Source organism: Accipiter gentilis, chromosome 26 (assembly GCF_929443795.1).
Source record: "Accipiter gentilis chromosome 26, bAccGen1.1, whole genome shotgun sequence".
In the NCBI taxonomy this organism is placed as follows: Eukaryota; Metazoa; Chordata; class Aves; order Accipitriformes; family Accipitridae; genus Astur; species Astur gentilis.
This window is the reverse complement of record NC_064905.1, coordinates 5,449,820-5,473,995: the sequence shown is the minus strand read 5'-3', so window position 1 is coordinate 5,473,995 and position 24,176 is coordinate 5,449,820. Positions and strand designations below refer to the sequence as shown.

General features: G+C 48.6%; 2 protein-coding genes and 1 long non-coding RNA gene across 6 annotated transcripts in view; 2 read left to right on the top strand and 1 right to left on the bottom strand.

Annotated features, from left to right (window-relative positions):
• The window catches only part of WWC1 (WW and C2 domain containing 1), a 74,365-nt gene extending 72,899 nt beyond the window's left edge, over positions 1 to 1,466 (top strand). Inside the window, exons 22-23 of the mRNA XM_049829397.1 lie at positions 86 to 207; positions 733 to 1,466. Of these exons, the coding sequence (XP_049685354.1) occupies positions 86 to 207; positions 733 to 799 (189 nt within the window). The 3' untranslated portion in view covers positions 800 to 1,466. The remainder of the gene's footprint in view (positions 1 to 85; positions 208 to 732) is intronic.
• Positions 1,467 to 2,340: 874 nt separating this feature from the next.
• On the top strand, positions 2,341 to 21,690 carry RARS1 (arginyl-tRNA synthetase 1). Of its 4 annotated transcripts, none has more exons than XM_049829403.1 (17): positions 2,341 to 2,408; positions 2,783 to 2,948; positions 4,214 to 4,313; positions 7,961 to 8,095; positions 8,609 to 8,797; positions 13,137 to 13,248; positions 14,269 to 14,369; positions 14,862 to 14,983; positions 15,309 to 15,429; positions 15,743 to 15,872; positions 16,213 to 16,317; positions 17,258 to 17,436; positions 17,979 to 18,088; positions 18,819 to 18,924; positions 20,075 to 20,247; positions 20,918 to 21,165; positions 21,543 to 21,690. In XM_049829403.1, exons 5-17 carry the CDS (start codon positions 8,645 to 8,647, stop codon positions 21,650 to 21,652), a joined length of 1,770 nt encoding a protein of 589 aa, XP_049685360.1. In that variant the 5' UTR covers positions 2,341 to 2,408; positions 2,783 to 2,948; positions 4,214 to 4,313; positions 7,961 to 8,095; positions 8,609 to 8,644; the 3' UTR covers positions 21,653 to 21,690. The 4 variants fall into 4 exon arrangements, with proteins under 4 accessions (XP_049685360.1, XP_049685358.1, XP_049685359.1 ...); XM_049829401.1 differs by having other exon boundaries at positions 2,783 to 3,140; XM_049829402.1 differs by lacking the exon at positions 2,783 to 2,948 and having other exon boundaries at positions 2,347 to 2,408.
• Positions 20,390 to 24,118, bottom strand: LOC126050901 (uncharacterized). The gene is made up of 3 exons (XR_007509679.1): positions 23,397 to 24,118; positions 22,079 to 22,258; positions 20,390 to 21,387 (listed from the first exon to the last, which is right to left on the bottom strand). It is a non-coding gene; the product is annotated as an uncharacterized LOC126050901 (long non-coding RNA).
• Between the last annotated feature and the right edge of the window lie 58 nt (positions 24,119 to 24,176).

The following is a 24,176-nucleotide window of genomic DNA, read 5'->3' as shown; positions in this document are numbered from 1 at the left end:
TGAAATACTGCTGTATTTGGAGATTAGTTGAGATAAAATGATTCCCCCTGGAAACACAAACAGCTCTTTTTGATTATTTGTTTAGGTGGAAAAAACAGAACACAAGTGTGAGCTCAAGGCTGATAAAATGATGAGAGCTGCTGCCAAGGATGTCCACAGGCTGCGAGGGCAGAGTCGGAAGGAGCCTCTGGAAGTACAGTCATTCAGGTAATCACAGGTCACTGGTAAAGGGGAGGAAAAATTGACTGCTACCGTGATTTTTCTGTGGATGACTAAGATGCTGATGAGGAAAGCTAATCTTTGTAGAAGTAGTTAACTGCTCTGCTTAAACAAAAACTTCCGTATTTTTATATCAAAGTGTAAGGTCTGAGAGTTGGGGAAACTAGCTGCAGCTCTGCATGTGATCTCAAAGCAACCGGCAGTACTCCAAATCATTCCCCACCTGGCAACAAATTCACAAATCCTTTGTTTCATATAGAAGCAGCCCTTTGCTTCCCTAAGTAACATGCGTAGAAAGCCAAAAAAATTGAGCCTTTCCGAAACGGCTTTTTGATAAGGTCAGTGTTGTGAGTTTAACTGCAAGGGTGTCTTATATGTAAATGAGAGGTGTAGGTTGTGAGAGGACGTGCTGCTGCTCCTTGTGGTGACAGCTGGTGGGATAAATTTTAATGTGGATGATGGACATTTCTGGCAAGAATTCCGTTGCATTAACAACTGATCATCCTTTTTTAGAGAGAAAATGGCATTTTTCACACGGCCGAGGATAAACATTCCAACGCTCTCTGCAGACGATGTGTGATCGCCATAAAGTATTTGCTTTCCGGACAATTCTACAAATGCAGTTTGGGTTTTGAAGCTATTTATGTGGTATTATGAAGGTACCAAGGCATTTGTATATTAGAGCTTTTGTCAGTATGTGGATGTTTTGAAGATTTTTAGGTTAAAGTTATATCATCACAGAAACCAGCATTAAAGTGACAAGATTGTATAGTTTGTATATTTAGGAATGTATTTTTGGGAAATAGAATTTTAAATAAGAACAAATGCAGCGTAAGGTGCTGTTATTCTTAAATAATGCTGTTTAGACTTTTTGTACAGCTCTACCTTTTAGAGGTTTTACTGCAATAAAATAAATCTGAAGGAACCTCACCCCTACCTTGTATGATGTTCTGCATCGGACTCTCCTCCGAGTGATGTTTTCTGTACCCTGTGGGGAATGCAGGGAGCCAGTTTTGACTGCCAAGCGCTGTGAACGAATTCTCTGTGAGCTGTGAAGCTTTTGTGTTTCCTGCCAGGTCATAAAAGTGGGTGTGAAGTTCAGAATACTTGCACTTTTAACATTTGTACTGCAGCTCATGTCTGTAATGGGTCTGTTAAGGTAACTTGGGGAGCCCATTGAAACCACTGCTGTGGGAGGAGGGCTGCAGGTTTTAAGTCCATTTTAGGTTTTTCCAATAAAGTGACCTTTCTGGACAAACCTGCTTTCTCGCTTTTTGTCTTGCCTGAATCTTCTCATCAAGTGGTACCTAAGTCGTTGGGGTGTTTTTCCTGGCACTAGCTGGAATGACATAGCTTTTGGCGTGTCTTGCTCTGCACGTCCTTCAGACCAGGCGTTTCTGAGACGCAGCTGGAGGACGTAACCGGAGTAACGTGGGTGCTCCTGGGGTTTTCTTTTTTCTTCTGAATACAGGTTTTACTAAAGGCGCTGGAGAGGGAGCTCACCTGCTCGCTGGGTCCTTACAGAACAATGTTAATTTGCCCACAGCTGGGCAGGAGCCACCTGACGCGGCCCCAGCCCCAGCCCCAGCCCCGCCATCTTGGCGCCCGGCCTCTCCCTGCTGCGCTCACGGCTCTCCCGAGGACCCTTCCTGGCCGCCGGCCCCTGACCACTCGCCGTCTCGGTCCGGCCGCCCGCCCTGCCCGTTTTCTGCCTTTTCCCTGCAGTTCGCTGTGCCACGGTTGCTGCGCTTTGAGCCCGCCGTGGACCACCGCCCCGAGCCGGCGCCAGAGGCCTCCGCTTCCCACCCGGGGCCCGGAGGGTTCTCGGACGCGTTCTGGTCCCGGGGGGCTGCGGCCGGTGGGTGGTTCGGCTCAGCCCTTCCCCGCCCAAGAGCTGTAACGGAGCGCGCGCGCCGCTGCGGCCCCGCCGCTGACCGCCCCCGCTACCGCGCCCCGCCGCCAGCCACGCCCCCCTCGCCGCCGCCAGCCACGCCCCCGCCCCGCGGCGGGGCTGACGTCAGACGCAGGACGCCGCCCGCGCCCTCCCCGCCGCCTGGGGGCGCTGCCGCCGCATTCGAACATCTCTCTCCCCCCCCCCCCAGGAGGTTTCCGCTTCCGCTACTTCCGCTTCCGGCCTGTGGAGGATGGAGGCGCGGGTGGCGCAGTCCGCAGCTCGGCTGGCGCGGCAGGTACGGGGACGGGGGGGCGCGGCACGGCACGGCACGGCCGGGGTCGGCCGCTGCTCCGCCGGCTCCTTGGCGGGACCGGCTCCGCGCAGGCCGCCCCGCCCGCCTCGGCCGGGGACGGAGCGGGGCCCGGCGGGCGCGTCCGCGGCGGCCTCCCGCGGGGGGAGGAGGTCCCGGGGATCGCGGGGGCTGGGGCCGCAGGTGGCGGCTGAGCCCGCCGGGCAGGGGGCTGCGGCCGGCGGGGCTCCCTCGCTGGAAACTCGCCGGAGCCTGGCGGCCGGGGCGGGTGTCGGCGGGGCTGGGCCGGTCTCGGACGGAAAGGCAGAAAGCGGGCGGGGGCTGAAGCGCCTTCCTCGGCTTCTTCCGTTTCTGTTGAGGCAAAACGTCGAGCAAAAGCACCCTCTCGTCCCTGAGATCCTGTGTCATGAGGTCAGGGCACGTGGTTCAGCTCTTGGCACTTTTCAGCGAGGCTGAGGGGTCAAGGTGAAATTCTGCAGAAAACTTCGGGAAAAAAAGGAGCAGGGAGCCGTGAAACACAGCTTGGTGTGTTACCACCCTCTTTCCTTGTGCTGGTCCTTTCGCTGGCCACTCACTGTGGCAGCCGTGCAAGGATCACCCTGCTGCCAGGCGAGGCGACGGGCAGGAGGGTCTCCTGCACTGGCAAGGGCAGCCCTGAGCCCGGCAGGTCCTGGGAGCAGCTAGGGAAGCGCTTTCAGAGGACCTCTTGGAGGGCAGGTACGCTAATGGCAGTCCTGGCTTTCTCACACAGCGTTATTGCAACCATAAGGTGCTTTGGGTTAGGAAGAAAGACGGTGACAACCCTTTCCCTTTGCAGTGGCTGTAGTAATAATAAATAAATTGGACTGCCAAGTCTTTCCTAGCTAATGAGTGGTATTGACAGTAGAGCACAGAGGCAGCTCTAGGAAAACTCTGAATCCTACAGGCTAACTTCTCCTGTGTTGCCCCAAGAAAATGTTAGTGAGAGATTCTGGACATGTGGCTTGTGGTTTTTTGGCTACCATACGCATGTGCTCTGGAGCAACTTTTTGGTATGTTTTCTACTCAGAATTCAAACATACAGCAGGCACCACCATAAAATACTGAGATAATAAATCTGGCTGTTGAATCTCTGCGACTCCTTTTTGCCTTTGTTTTTGCGTTTCTCCTTTGTAGCTGCTCAGGAGAGGAAGGGCATCTCGGGTATTGTGGCAAGCTGGTTCTCCCTTTGCTGTCACTGCTGTCTGGTCTTTAGTCCATAAACAAATTCCAGTCGCTCTGAAGCAAAGCAAGAGGGACAGTGTTCAGCTCTTTAACTCCAGGAGGCTAACAGAGGCCATGTGGGATTACTGAGCCTGAATCTACCTGTCACCTCACTCCCAGCCACGTGCTCCCTGGTGCCAGCTCCAGCATGCCCTGGAGCCCGTTGTAAGCCGGCTGGCAGGAATCATTAGCTTTTCGGGAAAATAACCCAACAAAGAACAAAGAGTGCGTGCTGAGTTATTGCACTGAGCTGGCTCAGCAAAGGCTTGGCAAAGTAGTACCAGAGATACAAACTGTGCAGGAAGCAAGAAGGAGGGGAAGGAAGAGACGTGCTGTGACCCCTTTGCCATGCTTTCTCAGGCCATTTTCTCTATTTTGTTTAAATGTGATGGAGAAAAGCACTACCAATTTAAAGTCCAGAGACAGAGGCTTATGTAAGTTTCATGTTAATTCAGAGGGGTCCTTAGAAGACATTCTTATGTGCTAAGGGAAAATGTAAGGATTATTTTGGTCCTATTGAAAAAGCTATAGTTTTCTTGTATTCACAGGTGAGGGGAAGATTTCTAGCACTCAGCTGACCAAAGAGCCCTTGGAGATGTCAGCATGGCCTCATGTAATTCCCGCAGCTTCTCGTGAGGTGGTCATCAGGTATGACCCTTTACTGACAAGTTGTGATATGTCCAGGGCTGTGCAGGCAGAATAATCCAGGGGGTGACACTTTATGTCCTGAACAGCAGCTTTTTCCTTCCTTTTCCCAGTCACATGTTTTATAGATCAGAGGTGTATTGATGGTGTCTCCTTTCCTCACTTGGATGGTACTGTGAGAGAGGAGTTACAAGGGGTATCTGTAGTTTAACGTAGTAGTTTGTTTTTCAGAAAGAATTTAGAATTTATAGTAACTCTTTAATAACATCCAGCATTCATAGATGATTTGCTAGAGAATTAGCTTTATCACAGGTTGCTGTGATAAGGGGCATTTAAAATGTGCAAACGTCTAAAGACCTTTTTCCAGACGAGCTTGGCAACAAGACCCACAAGGATCATTGAGTGCAACTCCCTGCTCTTCGTAGGGCTACCTAAAACTGAACCATATGACTAAGAGTGTCATCCAGACACTCCTTGAACTCTGAGAGGCCTGGTGTCGTGACTGCTTCCTTGGGGAGCCTGTTCCAGTGACACACCACCCTCTCGGTGAAGAACCTTTTCCTAATGTCCCACCTGAACTTCCCCTGATGCAGCTTCATTCCGTTTCCTGGTGTCCTATTGCTGATCACCAGAGAGAGGGGGGTCATGACTGGCGTTCCCCTCCTGACTGGCCCATGAACCAGGGTGCCCTTGTTGCCAGTTCTGGAGCTGTTAGCTGTACTCAGCCCGTGCGGCTGTCCCAGCCCAGCTGCTGTGATCTTAACCCCATCGATTCTGGAACTCGGTGTAATCATTGCTGAGTTCAGGCTTTTCTGCTAGGTGGTTTTGAATGAAGAGTTCATTTCATCATCTGTGTTAGCTGTTGATGAGCACAAAAAGGGAGATTTAAATGGCAGCAGCAATATTGAGGTAGGCAGCTAGGCCACCATGGTGAAACTTTTTGCTTTCAGTTCACACTCAAGTTAACATAGGGACTGCTACTGAAACTCTCTGAAGAAGAGAAGCACAAAACACGGTAGGAAAACGTGACAGTCTGGGCTGACACCTTGGGCTTGGTCAAATCTGGAATGGGGCCAGCCTGAATGCCTCCTGTCTGCAGGTGTCTGTGCTGTGAATTTGCTGGTTTGGTGCAGTCATGGGAAAGAAGTAGATGAGACTTAATGAACTATGTCATTGCTTTAGAGCTTTTTACCTCCTGGCTATATCCAAGCAATTAGGATACCAGTTGTCACCCTAGTTTTGTGTGGGAAAAACTGTTTGGGCCAGATGTCTGCCCCAGGGGTCAGTGATTCCCAGGAACCCTTGTTCTGGGTTCTGGCCGTGCATGTGGATAAACCCCTTTCCTCATCCTCCCTTATAGTTTACCGATATGGAAAGAAGCTCCAGTAAGATACTGGTCATCTCGCCTCCTGTGAGTCTTAACTTGGGTGGCAAGAGGTATCTGTGATTATGGAGAAAAATCCAAATCCAATTTCTGTTCTGTAAAGTTTGCCAATGGTACTGAAATATCTCAGTGGCTATAGTTTTGGGGGATTCTTTTAATGCAGGAGGAACACGTGTGAGCTGCTTGTTGGCTCAGATATGTAGTGATTTTAATTTCAAAAGCAGAATGCAAATTTCTGGATCTGGACAATATTTGTCCTCAATGCAAAACTCTCCTAAGGGTCTTGCTAACCTGTCCTGAAGCTGGTGGCTTTGCTAGAGAGAGGGTGATACTGGGTGGACACAGAATTTACGGATAATGTGATATTAAGAGTAGAAGATATCTTTGTGCCTTCTTAAAGCATACGTCACTGCTCCAGCGTTCCTTCAAGTCAGTTTACAGCAATAATGATTCCTTAAACTTACAGTAAAACAACTGTAAAACAATGCAATGAAATCTCTCTTGCGCTATCTTAAGCTTGAAGTTCAGTCTGAAAGTTTTTCAAATGGGTCTGTAAGTTATATGAAATGCTACCAAGTCAGGCCAGTAAGAAAAGTTGAAAATAGAAAAAAATATATATTTTTTCTGTTGGTTATATAGGAGAAGGTATGTATATGCACGTGAGAAAAAACCAGCCGGATTTGGAGGGGTGATCTGCCTTGGGTTAAAAAAAGAAGTAATAGGCTGCAAAAGGAAAAGCTGCAATGGACTATTTGAAGTGAGTTATTTTTGAGCTACAGCTGTGTCGTTCAATGATTTTAGTTGGCTAAGTGCCAAACCAGAGATTTTGATAAAGGTATTTTTTCTCAAAGTCGTGTTCTTCACATCTGAACGTGCAGGAAGCATCCTCTTCTCCTGCAGCAGAGGAGACCGTGAGGCTGTAAAAAAAGTGTGCTGGAAGCTGAAGCACAAATGAAGAATGACCCCAAAAGTACTGATTTTCAGATTGGTCCACAAATAGGCCGATCTTAAGATTGTTTTGGCTCAGCTTAGGTTTTTTGAACATCTGCAGTTAGTTATAGTGGCACTTGTGGGAGCTGTTATTCAGGTGGCCATATAAAACCAGGAAATTTGATGGCCCATTTTTTTTCCTTCATTAAATATTCTGATTGTTTCAAGAGCAGCAAAGTAAATGAGCCCTTTTTGATAAGGTTTGGTGGCCTAGTTGACTACAGTAGTGGCCTGAGCTGCCTAGTCCTGTGGGAGTTCTGGTAGAGGAGAGCCTAAATGAGTCTGATGAGGGGCTGGTGAGCCAGGGTGGGGAGTGCTCGCTGCCTCTTCCAGCTGCCTCTCCCTCCATAGCAGCATTTGAGTCACTTAAATTTTCAGTAGCTTCCAAACTTCCATTTGCGAGCCAGGTTTGTGGCCGACGGGCACAAAGCCTATTACGGGAGAGGACAAGAGATGAACAACAGAGATGAAGTTTCAGATACTTCAGGGGGCGGGATGAGGAAAATTACTGCTCCTTGTAGCAGCCTCCAGCCACGGGGCTAAGACTGCCTGGTGAAGCATTTGCCTGTGTCCCAGGCTGTGAAGTCTGGAGGGGCATGGGGAAGTGTAGGGAAGTTTGTTTATTTGGAGCACAGAGGTCCACCTGAAATTCCTGATTGCTCCTGAATGCCTTACGTCAGTTTTAAGGGAGAAACCATGCTGGAGATAGGGAAGGAAAGGTTGTGTGGCAAGGTGGAAGTGAGCGCACGCCGCAGAAAAGGCCCTGTCACTTCCCCTACGAAGCAGCACGCTGTACTTAGTGGCATTTCTGTCTCCAGTTGGTGTTTGAGCTTGCTGGAATTGCATGAGTGATTGTGGTTTCATCCTCTGGAAGAGAAACTGTGGCCTGTGAGATGGTGAAACTGGCTGAAGGAGGCTTTAGAGAATTTTGAGTCAAATCATTTGACATCTTTATTAGATTAAAAAAGCTGGAGAAAGTGCTTATTTTGGGAATATATTTTATTAGCATGACCTGTTGTCTGTCTTGCACTTTTGTCTTGATATTAGTGAGATTATTATCTCATTGACTTACTAAGAATGTTTCAGGATCCCTGGTTTTGACACAAATAGAAACCACCTTTAAACATTAGTTAGTTGTTTGGAATTATTCAACTTGCATGTCATTGCTGTTACTTTTATGAGGCAAAACTAGAACTGTATCTGAGATCTTGTAGCTGCTCGCCTTCTGTCCCCCCAGTCCAAGAATTACTGTGTGACAATTTAATTTGCTTTTCAGGAAAACGAGATCAAGTTGTTAACTGCAGAAATTGAGCGTCTGAAGAACTTTGGATGCTTGGGAGTCTCCCCAAGTCTGGAGGGGTTGCGAGACGAAAACGCAAAACTTAAGTATCGGTTAAATTTCCTTCAAAAGGTAAGGGAATAAAGAACTAATGCTGTAGCATGTGGGTTTTGTTCTCATTAAGACAAGCTAAATAAATTATGTCAGTTTGTTACAGCTAGTGATGTGTGACAGCATGCTCACTCTGCATTCTGACGCCTTAATTGTTGGTGGCACATCAGATGTTTCCTGGTTCCTTAAACAGAAACCTACTTTATGAAAAATGTCCGTAGGTTAATCAGCCCACACCGCCAAGTCTTGGCTAGTTGTGTAATGGGCAGCTCAGCCGAGGTCTCTACCGGGATCACTGACAAAGGTGTGGGAAGTAATGCAGCCCTGCATTCAGGGGAAGTGTTTGTGCTGCGAGGTTCAAAGGGAAAAGCAGCTCTTGAATCACTTGATTTTTATGTTGCATATGTTGCTCCTGTGCCTAGAGGTGTCAGCCCAATCTGTCAGCCATGCTTTGCCAGGCAGCCAAGGAAAAAAGGAGGATATAACGGCTCCTCAGATGTTGTGAATTTAGCCTTCTGGATTTTGTTTTTTCAGAGCCTTCAGGAGGAAAGAAGTAAAACAGCAAAAAGCATGATTAATATCAACAGCTGTCTTCAGGAGATCTTTGGAGCTGCTATTCAGGCTGCCTACCCAGATTTAGAAAACCCTCCATTAGTGGTGACGCCAAGTCAGCAGCCCAAATTTGGGGATTACCAGTGTAACAGCGCCATGGGCATAACACAGGTAAATTCAAACAATCTTACAAAGAGAAAAAAAAATGGGGATGTTGTCTGTTGGAAGCTAAGTGATAGACAACGCAGTGAGAGTTGCAATACTGGACCTGTTTCAGGCTTGTTGCAGGCCTCTGGGCTGCGTATTCAGTGAGTGTCTAACAGCATTTTAAGGGAAGCATTGGCCTTCACAGAGTAGACCTTTAAGCCTCTGTTTAGATGGCCGGTATGAGAGAGTTATGTGTGTGTCACACAGAAAAACTGCTCAGTTCATGGCATCTAAATCAGATCAGGATTTCGGTGCTGCATTGATTTACTAATGATGTGCAATTAACTACCAATTAGTGAGCTATATGTTTGGAACTAATATCAGCAAAACAATAAATCACAATTCTGGACAGTTACAAAATGTTGATAAACATCTACAGATCTCTAAATACTCTTCTGTAATGCCAGAAAAGTATAATGTCCCCACACACATTTGCACAGAGTTCTGTGTGTGCCCCCCCTTTCTCGCAGGGCAGGTGGGTTACAAACACGCGCCCTGTCTCTGGGAGTGGGGGTTCCCCTCGTTGCCCACACCTTCTGTTGGGGTGGGTGCTGCAGCTTCTTGCCACCCACCGATGCACACGGCAGTGAGAAGGGGCCCAGGCCCTCCCCTCTGCGCCCGGCTGGGGCGCGGGTCCCTGCGTGCTGCATCCTCAACTGCCCTCTGTGGGCTCCGGCGCGGGCCACTGGCGGCAGCTGGCAGCAGGGGTCATTGTCGGGGCTGTGCACCTTCTCACAGTGTCCAGCCAGGTGTAGACGACTGCTCAGGCACTGTCCTTCTTGCTGCTCCGACTCTTTTGTTTCAAAAGTGTGTCCTGGTTTCAGCTGGGATAGAGTTAATCGTCTTCCCGGTGGCTTGTACAGTGCTATGTTTTGAGTTCAGTATCCAAAGAATGTTGATAACACTGATGTTTTCAGTTGTTGCTAAGTAATGTTTAGTCTAAAGTCGAGGATTTTTCAGCTTCTCATGCCCAGCCAGCAAGAAAGCTGGAGGGGCACAGGAAGTTGGCACAGGACACAGCCAGGGCACCTGACCCCAACTGGCCAACAGGGTATTCCATCCCATCTAGTATAGAAACTGGCAGGGGAATCACTGCTCGGGGACTAACTGGGTATCGATCGGTGGGTGGTGAGCAATTGCACTGCGCGTAATTTGTACATTCCAATCCTTTTATTACTACTGTTGTCATTTTATTAGTGTTATCATTATCATTATTAGTTTCTTCTTTTCTGTTCTATTAAACCGTTCTTATCTCAACCCACAAGTTTTACATCTTTCCTGATTTTCTCCCCCATCCCACTGGGTTGTGGGGGGGGAGTGAGTGAGCGGCTGCGTGGTGCTTAGTTGCTGGCTGGGGTTAAACCATGACAAAGTGTCTTGTTAATTCCCTGGTTACAGCCAAATTTGGCTGATTGTTGTTGTGTTCCTTTAAGCATTTTCAGGTTTGTGACAAATGCTCTTCCAGACGGATTTGAGTGCCCCGTTCCGCACACTTTTTGTGCTCGCGTTCCTATCTTATTGGGTGTTGTTATCCAAGCATTTGCTGAGGGTTGGCTGTGTGGGCGATCCAACATCTATGGTTGGTGGGATTACTATTTTCTTTTAATTGAGCAAAAGGCAGGAAACATGGGGCTTTTGTTAGGATGTTCTGATCTTGGAGGTTTTCAGGCAGCTGTAGGAATGGTTCCACTTTACAGAACACCTGTCAAGTGTGTGCAAAGGAAGGAGTGAGGGCTTTTTTTAACCTGGCTAGTATCAACAGTTACTTTGAAAATTATGGTACTCCTGCTTTCTGGAAGGTATTTGGCTGAAGAGGACCCAAACAGAATGAGAGACGCTTCAGGAGTTGCTCAGTGGGCTGGGACTGTGCTGAAGTAAAACCGGGAGGTGGGGGAGAAAGAAGGTAGTGCATTCTAGCTTAGGTGCTAAAGCACCCGAGCTTTCAATGCACTGATGCCTTTGAGTGAATAGGTAGACTCTTTGTAAATACAGTACTTTATTTTGCAATCTTAACAGAAGCAACTTGTTTTGTTTTTGTTGTTTTGAGGGGTTTTTAAAGTGTTCTGTTGTCAATTCACCTTTATTAATCTATTAGACTGGTAATTTTGACATCTAGCTTGCACCGACACACATGAAATTCTACTCTCCCAGGTTGTCATCTGCAGCTGCTCTCTCTGTTGTCCTGCTACAATGAGTTTGACTCCCGGGCAGCATCGATACGTGCCAGCCAGCAGGCTCTTGGTCTGAAGTGCCAAGGCGGAAACAGTCCTCACAAATATGCGTCGTCTTCCCTTGGTCTCGTTAGCATATTGTGACTGGGTTCCAGCCAGAGGAGCGCCCTGGGTGACTGCGCTGACATGGGCTTTCAGAGCTTTGCCATTTTTTTGACCGCTGCTTTACCCCAATTAAGTCGCGGTTGGGATTCTCGAGCAGTCCTGGCTTCTCAGTGTTGACGTTGTTCACATAACTCAGTGTCTGAACGGTCCCCTTCAAGCCAGGGTTTCGAGTTCCAGATTGTCAGCTGTACTGGTGAATAAGGGTTCCTACTATGGGCTTGGCTGTAGAGTTTGTTCCCTGGAAAGGCACGCCATGTGAGCTGGGCCTGAGCTTGGCAATACTCGCACATGCAGCATCCTCGGAGCGTATCAGCACGGCAGAGCCAGGGGATGTGGTTCAGTCATTTCCCTCTGAGAGCAGCAGGTTATGTACTTTCCGTCGGCCTGAGGTTTAGGGATTTGACTGTGGTGTGCATCTCCCCGTAGAGCCTGGCTCCCCCAGGGTGTCCCCTGTGCAGAGCTGAAACACCGGTCACCCTGACTGCCAGAGGAGCAGGAGGTGCCCTGACTCGCAGGCAGCACTGGTACGTGCCAGGCAGCAACCTCTCCCTGCAGTGCCCCATGTGGAAACAGCCTTCACAAATGCATATTGTTTCCCCAGGAGCTCGTTAGCATATTAATGCCTGGGGTTTGAGCCAGGAGCTCTGCTTGCTCCTTAGAGTAACAGGAGTAGGTCACTGTTTCTGGAATGCCTGTAATCTGGTATAACATGCCCGTAATCTGGTTTTGCGTTTATTTTTCCTGTAGTTTGCACTTTGAGTAGCATTAAAGGCTAAGGGGGTTTTCTTTTCTTGCCTATTCTAAGCCTTTACCATCTTGTAAGGATCCTGTTATGATCAACAGTATGGCAGGTTAAACAGGAAGCTGAAACTTAAGTAGAAGTCACATTTTGCAGCAGACTGCAAGTGAGCAAATACAAGCAGTAGTGAGTATGAGTTCTGAGTTGACAGAGACGTACATGCTCTTTGTGGCCTCAATGGGGGTGAGATGATAGATTATTTTCAAACACTTCACAGTAAGAATGGAGAATCATGTGCTTGGAAACAAATAGTTGTGGTAATTTTATGCAGTGTGAATGTAGTGTTTTGCAAGGGGCAGGTTGGGCTAGCTCACAGAACCCTCCTAAAGGGTGTTTTAGTAAGACTTGCAAAAAGCTGTCTGAGAAGATGCTTTGGGAATGGACAGAGAAACTGTGGAATTGGACTAGAAAATCTTTGAAGGTCCTTTCCAGCCCAAACCATTCTGACACTATCATTGTATGTGAACCTGCATCGTGCTACTTGAGTTCCTCACAGTGGGCCATTTATGTCTGGAGGGAGGAGAGCTACTTTACCAGCAGTTTTTCTGGTGCTCTTTGAAGAAGATTGGGCAGTGTTAGGATTATCTTTGGTTGCTTGGGTTGTTGGATTTTATTTATTTAGTCTAAGGTGGGACTGAAGGAAGTTTGCTTTGGATGCTTTTCATCATAAATCAGCAGACTCGTTTTGAAACCACACTCAGCATCTACAGTAGGCACAGTTCGAAACTTCAAATATGAATGCTGGTAGAGCTGAGGATACCCATGAGACTGATCAGAGAATTTTGAAGCAATGTGAAGGATTGTGCCAGCTATGTTGATCTTTAAAGAGTTTGTCCCTTTTACTAGCTTAGGGAAATACAAATTTGCAAACCACTTAACAGGTTTTGAAAAATAGCTGGGAAGATTTTCTTCTGACATAAGAACTACCCTTTAATTGCCCTTGGCAGAAAGGAGTGAACGTATTGGGTCTAGTTAAGACTTCTGCTGTGTGGAGAGAGCTGATGTAATCTGTAAAATTTGCTAGAGATATTTTTGTTTGTGTGTCTCTGCATTATGACGCTAAAGGATCGTGAGGATTTTTCAATGTCGCAGTATCTATGCTTTCTGTTTCATTCTGTAGAATGTCTTGGATGATTGAATTTTACTTGGTCTTCTTGTTGTGTTTCAGATACTGCTCAAAACCAAGGAACAGAAGGTTAGCCCAAGAGAAATCGCTGAGAAAATATCAAAAAATATTCCTGCCAACGAATGCATTGAGAAGGTTGAAATTGCCGGTCCTGGTAAGATAGTTTCATGTTATACCCTTTGTATGTTTTAATGCTGATGGGGTGATTTTATACTGGATGGTGATCAGGGAAGCTGAGTTGAGTTCAACTAATTTGTGATTTAAAACTGCAATTACAAGGAGAATTAGCCGCTTCTGTCTTGGTGAGCTTTGTAGCCCTCAGACTTGTGCAGCAGCAGCAAATCTACCTCTGTATTAGAATTGGCAAGTGCAATCCTGAGCCCTTTAATTAGCAATTTTTCCACTGATCCTTAAGGGACCAGCTTTTCCCCTTCAAATATTGGTGATGGGTATCAGGCCACAATCATGAAATCACAGCAAAAATCAATATGCCCTTCTCACTGTTGCTTGCATGATGAGGAGACCTTGTCCTCTCAGCACTGAGGTGCTGCAGTAGCATGGAGGTTATTAATTGCTGCATCTGTTTTGTCCCTGTGACCCAGGAAGAAATACAAGGGCTCATATTCCTTAGGGCTTCAGCATAAACACAAAAATCACACGGCACAGCCCTTCGAGTGCTTGGGCAGAAGCTTGTTCATTAGCTCTGTGAAGCAGGAGAAGTAAAACAGTGTCATCCCACAAGCATGGATTATCCCAGGTGAAACTATATGTTTTAGGATATTAATTTAAAAAAAAGGAGACAAAGCAGGATTTGGTTTTGCATTGTGCAAACCCTGGCAAGTTTGTTTATTTTCTCATAAAAAAGTGTTTTTATAAATTCACCTTTGAGTGACAGTGTGCAAAAAGGAGTTACGTCAGTGGACTAGCTTGCAGCATCTAAGTCCTGCAGTAAAAGCCATAGTGGTGTGAAACAGACTCCTGTAATCTGGGAACAAAAATTGTCTTCTAGTGACAGCTTTGTTGTCCTGTCACTGAAAAATTTGTTTTGTCAAGCTAACTTCATATGCTCTTGTCTTTGATGCGTGGAAACAGAAATCCAAGGGGGAAGGAAACAAAAAGTGGTTTGAGGCACTTCTGCAACCCCAGCACTCATTGCTGGTTTTCTCCTCTAAAGGTTTTATCAATGTCCACTTGAGAAAGGATTTTGTGTCGAAGCAGCTGAGCAGTTTATTGATGAATGGAGTTCAACCACCAGCTGTTGGCAAAAGGAAAAAGGTATGGCAGTAAGCGCATAGGCATCCTGCTCCCGCATAGATGAAACGTGCCGGACTGCAGGAGCTTTGAAATTGCCCCCTGAAGCGATTTGTTGAGCAGTGTTGAGTCAGCTGGTTGTTAGAGCAGAGTCAATGGGATGTGACTTAGGGAGTGGGGGCCATGGGATAGGCTGCCCGTACCTGGTGTGTCTCTGGTGGGTGAGGAACGGGGCTCCGCAGGGACAGCATGTTGTGCCAAGGTCAGCCTGGGAGTGATCCCTGACCCTCTGCTGGGCTGGTGCAGCAGAGCCCCAGGCTGGAAGCCTGCTCTGATGTCCCCTGCTGGGCCGTCTCTGTTGCTGTGTGCAGCACAGGGTGTGAGGGTCTGTGGAGGGGGGCCTTGTTCCCCCCCATCCCCCCCCCCCCCTCCCCCCCAGCAAAACACAGTTTAAACATGGGGTGTGGTCATGACTGCTGCCTTTTATCCATTTTTTCCTTTGGTACTGTGTCTAAGGTGGTAGTGGATTTTTCATCCCCTAACATTGCAAAGGAGATGCATGTTGGCCACCTGCGGTCTACCATCATTGGAGAAAGTATGTGCCGACTGTTCGAATTCGCAGGTTATGATGTTTTGAGGTGAGCATTGATTTTTGGGTGCGGTGGGCTTGTTTGGCTAAATTTACACAATACCTGTCTCTATGCTTTGGTCTGTATTGGTCTTTGTTTATAAGCACATAACAAATAATCCTTTATGTGTAGTAAGATACTAACCTGAGCAAGTGTAGCAGGGTTAGGAATCAAGATGGGCACCAGCTTCATTGCAGTGAAACTTGGTGGGCTTGCCTGGTTTTGGTTTCTGATACTATGTGTGTTTCTTCCTTTAGAATATATATTTCTTAAATGTGTATATTTGAAAGCATATGTTTGAGAAATCATTATCGTGCTCTTTGATTGCTTCAAGGTTAAACCATTTAGGAGATTGGGGCACCCAGTTTGGAATGCTCATTGCTCACCTCCAAGACAAATTTCCAGACTACTTAACTGTTTCTCCTCCCATTGGGGATCTCCAAGCTTTTTACAAGGTATTTGTAGCAAATAAATGTGATATTTATGTCAACATCTGAAAAACAGATTGAGGAGCTTTACAAATTGCAATGTAGTTTTGGAGAAACAAAAGAACTGAATCACTGTTAATAGATTATTGCAATAACCTGCCACTGGGTATGAATTGCAGTATTTGGTATTGAGTTGTCTGCATGGGGCACGATCAAAGGACTTTGTAAGCATGCTGCCTCTCTTGTCTTTTGAGATGAGTACGCAGGACAGCCTGTCATGAATGTTAGCATGTTTTAGGGGAGAAAGCGGTGCTGTTTCATGTGGTGTGTTTTACCATAGGAATCCAAGAGGAGGTTTGACACAGAGGAGGAATTTAAGAAACGTGCCTACCAATGTGTGGTGCTGCTGCAGAGCAAAAACCCAGACTTCATTAAAGCGTGGGAGCTGATCTGTGACGTGTCACGGAAAGGTGACTTTGCCAGATTCGGAAACATGTCTCAGCAGTAGAACAGTGTAGCTTTCCTCACCTTTACATCTGAGTCCATCCTCTAGTCTTCTTTTTAAAATCACTGCTGCACTGCTATGAGAAGCTTAAAGAAAATAGCCAACACAGCCAAAGTACTGGCCTATTGTGGAGGCTTTCAGCAAAATCTTTTGTCTCCCAAGTCCAGTCTGATTCGTAGTCTTATGGCTTGACCAAGAGATGGAAAGTGTCTTTAGGAACTTGCTATGCCCATTGGTAAGCGTATGCCACTAATTCTCACTGTGTGCACTTAATGGAAGTATTTTGTTGTGTTTCCCTCATCAAGAGTTCCAGAAAATCTACAACTGCTTGGACATCACACTCATAGAGAGAGGGGAATCGTTCTACCACGAGATGATGAAAGACATCGTGAAAGAATTTGAAGATAAAGGTGAGGCTTTTGGTCTCAGAGTCAGAAATTCTGCAGCTGTCAGGATGAGCAACATAACCTCACTCCTATTCAGCGAGGCTTAGGACTGATGTTTTTCAAGTTGCATGTTCCCCACCCTTGCTCTTTTTCTTAGCCACATTTCCTGAGTGGATCTTCTGTGTTACTTCCTCACAAAGAAGCATTAGCAGAATTGATTTTTACAAGTATTATTCCAGAAAGCTTGAATCTTTCTTGCTGACACCAAAAGCAGTTTGTTGGTGATATTTGTAGGCAATAGCATGAGGAGCTACTGAAATTTATTGTATCCTTAGTAAATAGTCAAGGAGCAATATATGACAGACTTCACAGTCTTAGTGTTGTGACTATATGAGAACTTTGAGAAATCTCTGTGAAGGCAGTGGCATTTTTGGATCATGTTGACTTTGAGACTGACAAGAAGCCAAATGGAGCATAACAAGTCTTTGGTTTTATGTGTTCCTGTCTGGATTTGGCAGTTCTTGAGCATCACCATCTGAAGTGTTCTGACTAGTCTTATCTCTGAAAGACTTTGTGTTAAGTCTTCGCTGCATCTCTGTAGAGTTTCTGTTGCCTTTAATGCCATACTTTGTGACATTGTTTTTGTGGCTGTAAAGGTGGATCTGGATGCTAGCGACAGGAGTTTTTAAGTCCAATTAGGTCTTTTCTGGTAAGGCCAGATCTGCATAGATCTGCTTCCTCGTGCATAATCTTGAGTTCTGGAAGCACAGTACAGAATGTGACTTGGATGGCAAAGGAGTTCTCATTTAGGGTTTTTTGTATTTTGAGCCATTAATTATTTGATAATGTGAGTGCATGGCCTTTTCTTTCTGGTAGCAGCTGGGAAGGGAGGTGTTTCTACCTGTGCTGGCCTACAAACCTCCCTATGCAATATGACACAGAATGTGTTCCATTGCTTTTCTAGGATTTGTCCAGGTTGATGATGGCCGCAAGATCGTGTTTGTCCCAGGCTTCCCTGTCCCATTGACGATCATGAAATCAGATGGAGGTTACACATACGACACATCTGACTTAGCTGCTCTTAAACACAGGCTGTGTGAAGAGAAGGCTGATATCCTTATTTATGTTGTCGATAGCGGCCAGGTGAGTAAGACAACCTCTGCTGTTTCTGCTGATAGAGATCATCATAAAGTGTGTTAAATGACAGATGCAACAGTAACATAGGCAGAACGCTGTAGGGTTTTCAGTGTGGTTGGTATTATTCTTGTCCTTATTGGTGTAATGGTGAATCTAGTTTGGTGGCTGGCAGTCTCCATGAAGAGCCCCTAGAACCGATTGATTAGGGAGAGACCCAGTTACCACTGGAGGTGGGTGAAGCCTAGATCTCAACAGATGAGTCTGGAATGAGATTTGTACTGCTTATAGTTGGGTCTGTCCTTACCTGAGGAAATGCAAGGTTGTCAGCTCCGTATCTGAGCAGTGATGGGAATTTGCCAATTGCTGCTTCTGTAAGCCAGGAAAACTCTTTGAAAGGTTGACCTTTCTGAAGTGGAATTTGTTTGTGGAGCTAGAAACATTTTAAGTCTCATTGTGGAAGCAGCACTGTGAAGGTGAAAATGCTGGGAAGAAAATTTGTACCTGGGGGAGTGGATTAAGAACCAGTTGTTGGTATTTGTTCCTTGCAGTCGGTGCATTTACAAACAGTGTTTGCAGCTGGACAGATGATTGGCTGGTACGATCCCAAAGTAACCAGAGTGGCCCATGCCGCATTCGGAGTGGTGCTGGGAGAAGACAAGTAAGTCTTTGGATGTAGATTTTCCTCTGTATGTGCTCTGAAGAGGATGTCTGAGTGAATGCAGAAGACTTGCTCTTGTTTGTTGACAAGTATGTATGTGGTATGCCAAAAAACCCCCCAAAAACTAAAGCACTGCATCCCATGCTGTTATTCATAACTGTGTCATTTCATTGTGTGTCATGGGTCCTTGATCCACATAGTCGGTGGTGCTGTGGTCAGGTTCCCTCCTGGGCCTGGCTTCTGCTGCCTGGCATTTGGGGAGGGGCACTGGTAGAATGTACAGTGGAAGCTGACGTGAATCCTGGGAGATGGCAACGGTAAAGGCCATGATTTCCATTATTGTCTACCTGCCTTGGGGTGGATGAAATGAATGTTTGGGAAGAGAACCTCCACGTCCTGGTCTGCAAGCCAGGTCCTTGTGCTCCAGAGTTGTTCTTGTGTCTCTGTGGAGGTGTGACTAAACCAACGTGCTCTGATGGTCACGTGCCATTACAGTCTGGGTGGTCTTGCTGTAGCTTTGTTATAAAAGTAAAGGTGACTTGCTGGGCTGGGCAGGGGTCTGGCACTGGTATTGTGTCCTGCCTCATGTCTGGAACTGGGACGGTTCTAACTGTTGGAGCCTTCCTGGTCACCCCTCCCAGCCACCTGATGGGTGTTACCCAAGGTTCCCAAGTTTTGTGGGAGTATTTTGCCTCTTAGGCAGGTGGTCATTTTGGCTGTGTTGTTTCAGGAAGAAGTTCAAAACTCGTTCAGGGGATACAGTGCGTCTTATAGACCTGCTGGAGGAAGGGCTGAAAAGAGCCATGGACAAGCTGAAAGACAAGGAACGGGACAAGGTAGTCGTGACAAATTGCTTATCTTTCCTGAGAACTTCCCAGATTTGTTCACAGACTTGTGGTTTCCGCATTCTGGATGTGACCTGAGAATATGGACACTGTCAAACTGCCCAGGAGATGCCATGGGTTGTGTACACAATCAGTGTTGTTATTTGGTAGCATGTCACGGGGAAAGAAGAGCATCCCCGAGTACACAGCAGTGAGAAAACGTGAGCTGCAGGCAGCATGCTGGCCTCTGGCTCGTACTGCAGAGCTTTTCAAGGACGGGGGAGGAGAACTGGGCCTGGCAAGGTAGCTGGCCTTGCAAGTACCATCAGGTCTCACTGGTGTGATGGCAACAGTGGTGACTCCCCCAGGATGCAGGAGGTGGTGGCAGAATATAACGTTGCAGCCTTGGCCTGCTGGGCTAGCAGTGACTTCTGGTGATGGACGGCTGGGGATCTGCAGGGGGCTTTGGCATCAGGCTTCACCCTTTCCCTTGGAAAAGCCCTTTGCTTAATGAGATTTCTGTCTGTCTTGGATCCTGATGGCCTGGAGAGAACATGGAGTGGAACAGATGGACCAAACTCTGCCCAAGCGGTATGTGAGGCAGTGGAATTGGGAAGTGCAGCTCCTTGGTGCTGTGCAGTGTAGGGTGAAAAGTCTCTTTTTAAACAGGAACACAAGGAAGTACAGGAAAAAAACACCTTGAAAATCTCCCAAGGGCTCATATGAGTCGGACACAAAGTGCTTTGCTGTGCTGACAGGGCGCTGTTCCACCAGAGAGGGGTTTTGTGAGTGTTTGGACTGCCCAAAATGCTCTATAAGGGTAGGAGGACCAAGTGTTTGTTATGCGTACGTGCAGTTTGTAAGAAGCAGGAGCACAGTATGGTCGTCAAACCTCTATGGCATCATGGGGCACAGAAGTCCTGCAGGCCTTCAGGAGTAGAAGGAGTCAGCCTTAACCTTGGCAGGGCTGCACAGTGCCATTTGATGGCAGGAGAAGTGAGGGGTGGATATGGGGTTATCTGGTGTCTTGAGGTGGAAAAGTGGGTAAAACCCCCTCAGCAGGCAGGGCTTTCCCCTTGAGGCTACTGAGTGGCCAAGGCTGTGTGTTGCAGTTTGGTAGCATTCTTCCTCTTGACTGTTACCTGTTTTGAAATTGCAACAGGTCCTCACAGCAGAAGAGCTGAAAGCTGCCCAGACATCAGTCGCTTTTGGATGTATTAAATATGCAGATCTCTCCCACAACAGACTAAACGATTACGTATTCTCCTTTGACAAGATGCTGGATGACCGAGGAAACACAGCTGCATATTTGCTGTATGCCTTCACACGGATCAGGTAGGTTGAGCATGCAGGGAGTTGCTTGGTCTGTAATGCTCTCTGCATCTTTGTCACAGAGGGAGATGTGGGGAAAGGGGTGACGTAGTTGCATCAGTGCTGTTGGGTGTAGTTGGTAAGAGAAGGCAGCTACACTGCTATGTACCATAGGCAAAATTTTATTTGTCATTGGAAATGGTGTCCTCTGCTATCTGAAACAGGGCTCCTCGGTGCGACGCACACCCCAGCCCCTTTAGCTAGCAGGGTGGGAACTGTGGGAGTTTCTGGTAATTCCATTAGAGGACTTAGGTGGTCAGAGAGGGGTGAGCCTGCGTTCCAGCAGCTGCTCACCTTGGGTGTTGCCATGCCCCACACAATTTTTCTGGCACCGAGCCCTGGTTTGCTTGGCAGCATCAGCTGACCTTGCCGACACATGTGCCCAGAGCACATCCCTCCCTGTTCCCCTGCAGTGCCCTGTTGGATCGCTCTGAGGGCAGTGCCTCCCCATGCATTCCCAGCGCTGGTTGCCATCTTCTGGCCTGGTAACCCAGGACCAGGCAAGTGAGCAGGTCAGCAGGGGGCCAGTGCTAGCCCTGAGACAAGCCAGACATGTGACCAACTTGCAGGCTGGCCCTCAGGCAGGTTGAGCAGTGGGACCCTCACAAGCAGACTGTGTTTTGGACCATTTCAGGGCTATTGCTCGCCTGGCCAATATTGATGAGCAGATGCTGCGGAAGGCAGCCAGGGAGGAGGTGCTCATCCTTGACCATGAGAAGGAGTGGAAACTGGGCAAGTGCATCCTGAGGTTCCCTGAGATCCTGCAGAAGATCCTGGAGGACTTGTTATTGCACACGCTCTGTGACTACCTTTACGAGCTGGCCACCACCTTCACCGAGTTCTACGACAACTGCTACTGTGTTGAGAAGGACAGGCAGAGTGGTGAGTGTTGCCCTAGGGGTGCTGTGTGTGCCTGTGTCACATACCATGGTACAGTCAATGTGCAGGGGGGCTTCCCTGCGCTGGGAAGGCCGTTGTCACACTACTTGCTGCTGCAGAACAAGTGTTGTCCAGGGGGGAGGACTGAAGGTGGCTGGCACAGCCTGGGTCGTCATCTGCATGTGAGCAGGAAGGTTGAGTAGAGAGTTGTGAGCAGCCAGGTACCTGAAAACAAAAGGGCTGGTCAGTCTGCCTGGCTTGGGGAGAACAGGAGGGAGCTCAGCCCCAGGGCCAGGTTGTGGGTGGATGGGGTTCCCCTGGGGAAGGCAGTGTTAGTTGTTCCGAGCAGCTGCTCCAGCTCCTGCGTTGGTATTTTGCAGGCCAGATTGTGAAGGTGAACATGTGGAGGCTGCTGCTGTGTGAAGCCACTGCCACCGTCATGGCCAAAGGATTCGACATCCTGGGGATTAAGCCTGTGCAGAGGATGTAGCTGTTCTCTGTGGAGTGACAATAAAGGGACGAAACAACTGGATGTGTCTGTGTCTGTTGGGGTGGGGTTGTGGTAAGGGAAGATGCTCTAGGGGAGCAGCACCTCCTTAGGAGAGAAAGGGAAGAAGGAAGGAAAGGAGGGGGGCAGGGAGAAAGGAAAGTAAGAAAAGGAGAGAACAGGAGCATGGCTTCAGAAGCTGCAGGTACAGAGGCAGACAAGAGGGGTCATGGGCACAGCTCAGCAATGCTCTGTGCAGGAACCAAACCCCATAGGCCCATGCCCAGGGCTGCTCTGCTTCAGTCTGCAGAGTTTAAGGACTGAACTCAGAACACCCAAGAGCACCTCCAGGAAACCCTCCAACCACAGCACAGTTGCCCACACTCCCAGAGCCAAATTTACTCTCATGACTCCCACCATCTGCTTTACCTTATTTGCCAGGTGTGAACAGGTCACCCAGCTTTTGATGTTGTCTCTGGCATCCCTCAGCAGAGCACAGAGCTCTCAAGGGAGCCAAGCAGTCTCATCCCAGCCCAGCAGTGCAAGGCCTTGGCGCTCAGGATGCTTGTTTCATGGAAGTCGGCAGTGACCAAGGCAACAGTCAAGTACCTGCAAAAGAGATTGAACATCATACTCAAGGACTGAACTTTAATGTAGCACACCAGGGAGGTGTGAAACAACACACGCTTACCAGGACAATGGAGTACAGGGGTATACCACCTACAAGCAAACACACACATCCACATCAGTGCCCTGTGCAGGTGGCTTGTACCAGCCCTCAGAAAAGAGGTGGCTTCCCGAGTGCCTCTCAGAGGACAGCAGTGTTAGGCTGCATGTAGGGGGAGCAGCACCATCAGCTGCCAGCAATGCTGGTGTAGGCAGGCAGGCAGCAGTTTTACCTGGAGGCACAGGAAGCCCAGGGGAGGAGCAGCTCAATTAACTATGTTCCCTCAGAGGAAGACACAAGGGAAATGCCTTTCCCTGCAGCAGCAATGTTTTGAATCCCTACAGAGTCGGCAAACCTCTTTGCAGGGTGCATATTGATCTCAAGTAACCAGGAGGCCAACTACAAGGCAGTGGGCCATGGCTCCTGCCTTTGCTTTGGGATTTGCTGGAAGCTGTGCTGTGCAAGGTAAAGCAGCATAGAAATGAGGCTTTGCTACCATTAGGGAGTAGGTGTTGCACTTGATTTAGGTGTTCGCTGACATATGCATGCATGTGCATAGATATGTAGCGATACAAAAGATACGTGTATCTATTTACCTGATGTCCCAGGTTCTTTCCCATATAGATGGCTGGGGCGGGGGGGGGGGGGGGGCTCGGCTATGACAGCTAGACAGTGCCTAGCACCTATTGTGCATGGATCTGGCACTTAAAAAAGCACACGCCTGTGCAAACATGCATTCCTGAGTGCTGGCTGAACAATGCCCACAAACAAAACCAGACCTAGCTCTGGTGCCACGCTAGCAGCATGACAGCCCTATGTGCTGGAGGCTTCACCAACTGCCCAAACCACGTGCAGTGCTACCTGTCCATCTCCTGTTCGCGCACCGGTGCCGTAGCTGTTCCCTCCCTCCTCCCAAGGCTGGGCCCAGCGCAGGCAGGAGGCCAGGCCCCTCCAGAGCACCCCACTGCAGGGTCAGGGAGCAGCAGGGGCCGGCTGCTCCGGGGGGCTGCGACACTGAGCACAGTCCCATGGGATAGGGCTGGGCAGTGCCGCAGCAGCCAGAGCCCTGTCCCACCGTACCTGAGGGAGACACAGGGCAGGCCCAGGAATGGAAGTGGTGACCAACAGAGAGTCCCAGTCGCAGGGGCTGAGGCCAAGCCAGGCAGGGTCAGGTTCGGTGGTGGTAACAGCGTCAGCTGCAGTCCAGCGACGGCCACAGTGACCAGGTAGGGCCAAGTATCAGAGTCCAGGTCTGGGTCCAGAGCAGCGGGTACGTGTCCAGGCACCGGCATGGCTGAGGCAGGCTGCCCCGCGGAGCTGCCTGCGGCCCCTCCTCAAGGTCACCAGCAGAAGGGGGACAGCCCTCTCTGGGCAGTCCCTGAGTCTTGGCACCAAATCCTTGCCCTGGCAGGGCAGGGGGCACACAAGCCGGGGCCCTGGCACCCCTCAGTAAGGGGCCACCCTACAGCTCGCAGGCCTGGCATCAGCAGCACTTCTTGTGAAGCGCCCTGGTCCTAGCAGGAGTGTGCAGGATGGCGGTGGTCCAAGGGCAGATCAGAGTCCCTGCAGGACTATTCTGGGGGGACCACGCAGCCAGGGATGGGACCAGCTCCCATGTTGCCAGGGCTGACTGTAGGGTGCGGGGCAGGCATCAGGGCACCCCAAGGGGCCTCAGGGCCAGGCAGAGGGGTTCAGGCCACTGTTGAGGAAATGGGGACCCACGGTTGGGCTGGGGGTGGAGGGGGTCACTTAGGAGCCCTGGCCAGGTTGGGGACTGATGCCATGGAGAGATCGGACCCCAGGCTGGGCTGGGGGGGGCAGTGGGTGTCACTCAGGAGCAAGGGACTGGCTGGGGGCGGG

What these genes read in the sequence shown, in the direction of transcription:
- RARS1 (XM_049829400.1), top strand. Translation starts at nt 2,364, where the DNA reads ATGGAGGCGCGGGTGGCGCAGTCCGCAGCTCGGCTGGCGCGGCAG. An exon ending in GAAAGAATTTGAAGATAAAG is followed by an intron (nt 16,318 to 17,257) that starts GTGAGGCTTTTG and finishes TTGCTTTTCTAG; the next exon opens with GATTTGTCCAGGTTGATGAT. An exon ending in TATGCCTTCACACGGATCAG is followed by an intron (nt 20,248 to 20,917) that starts GTAGGTTGAGCA and finishes GGACCATTTCAG; the next exon opens with GGCTATTGCTCGCCTGGCCA.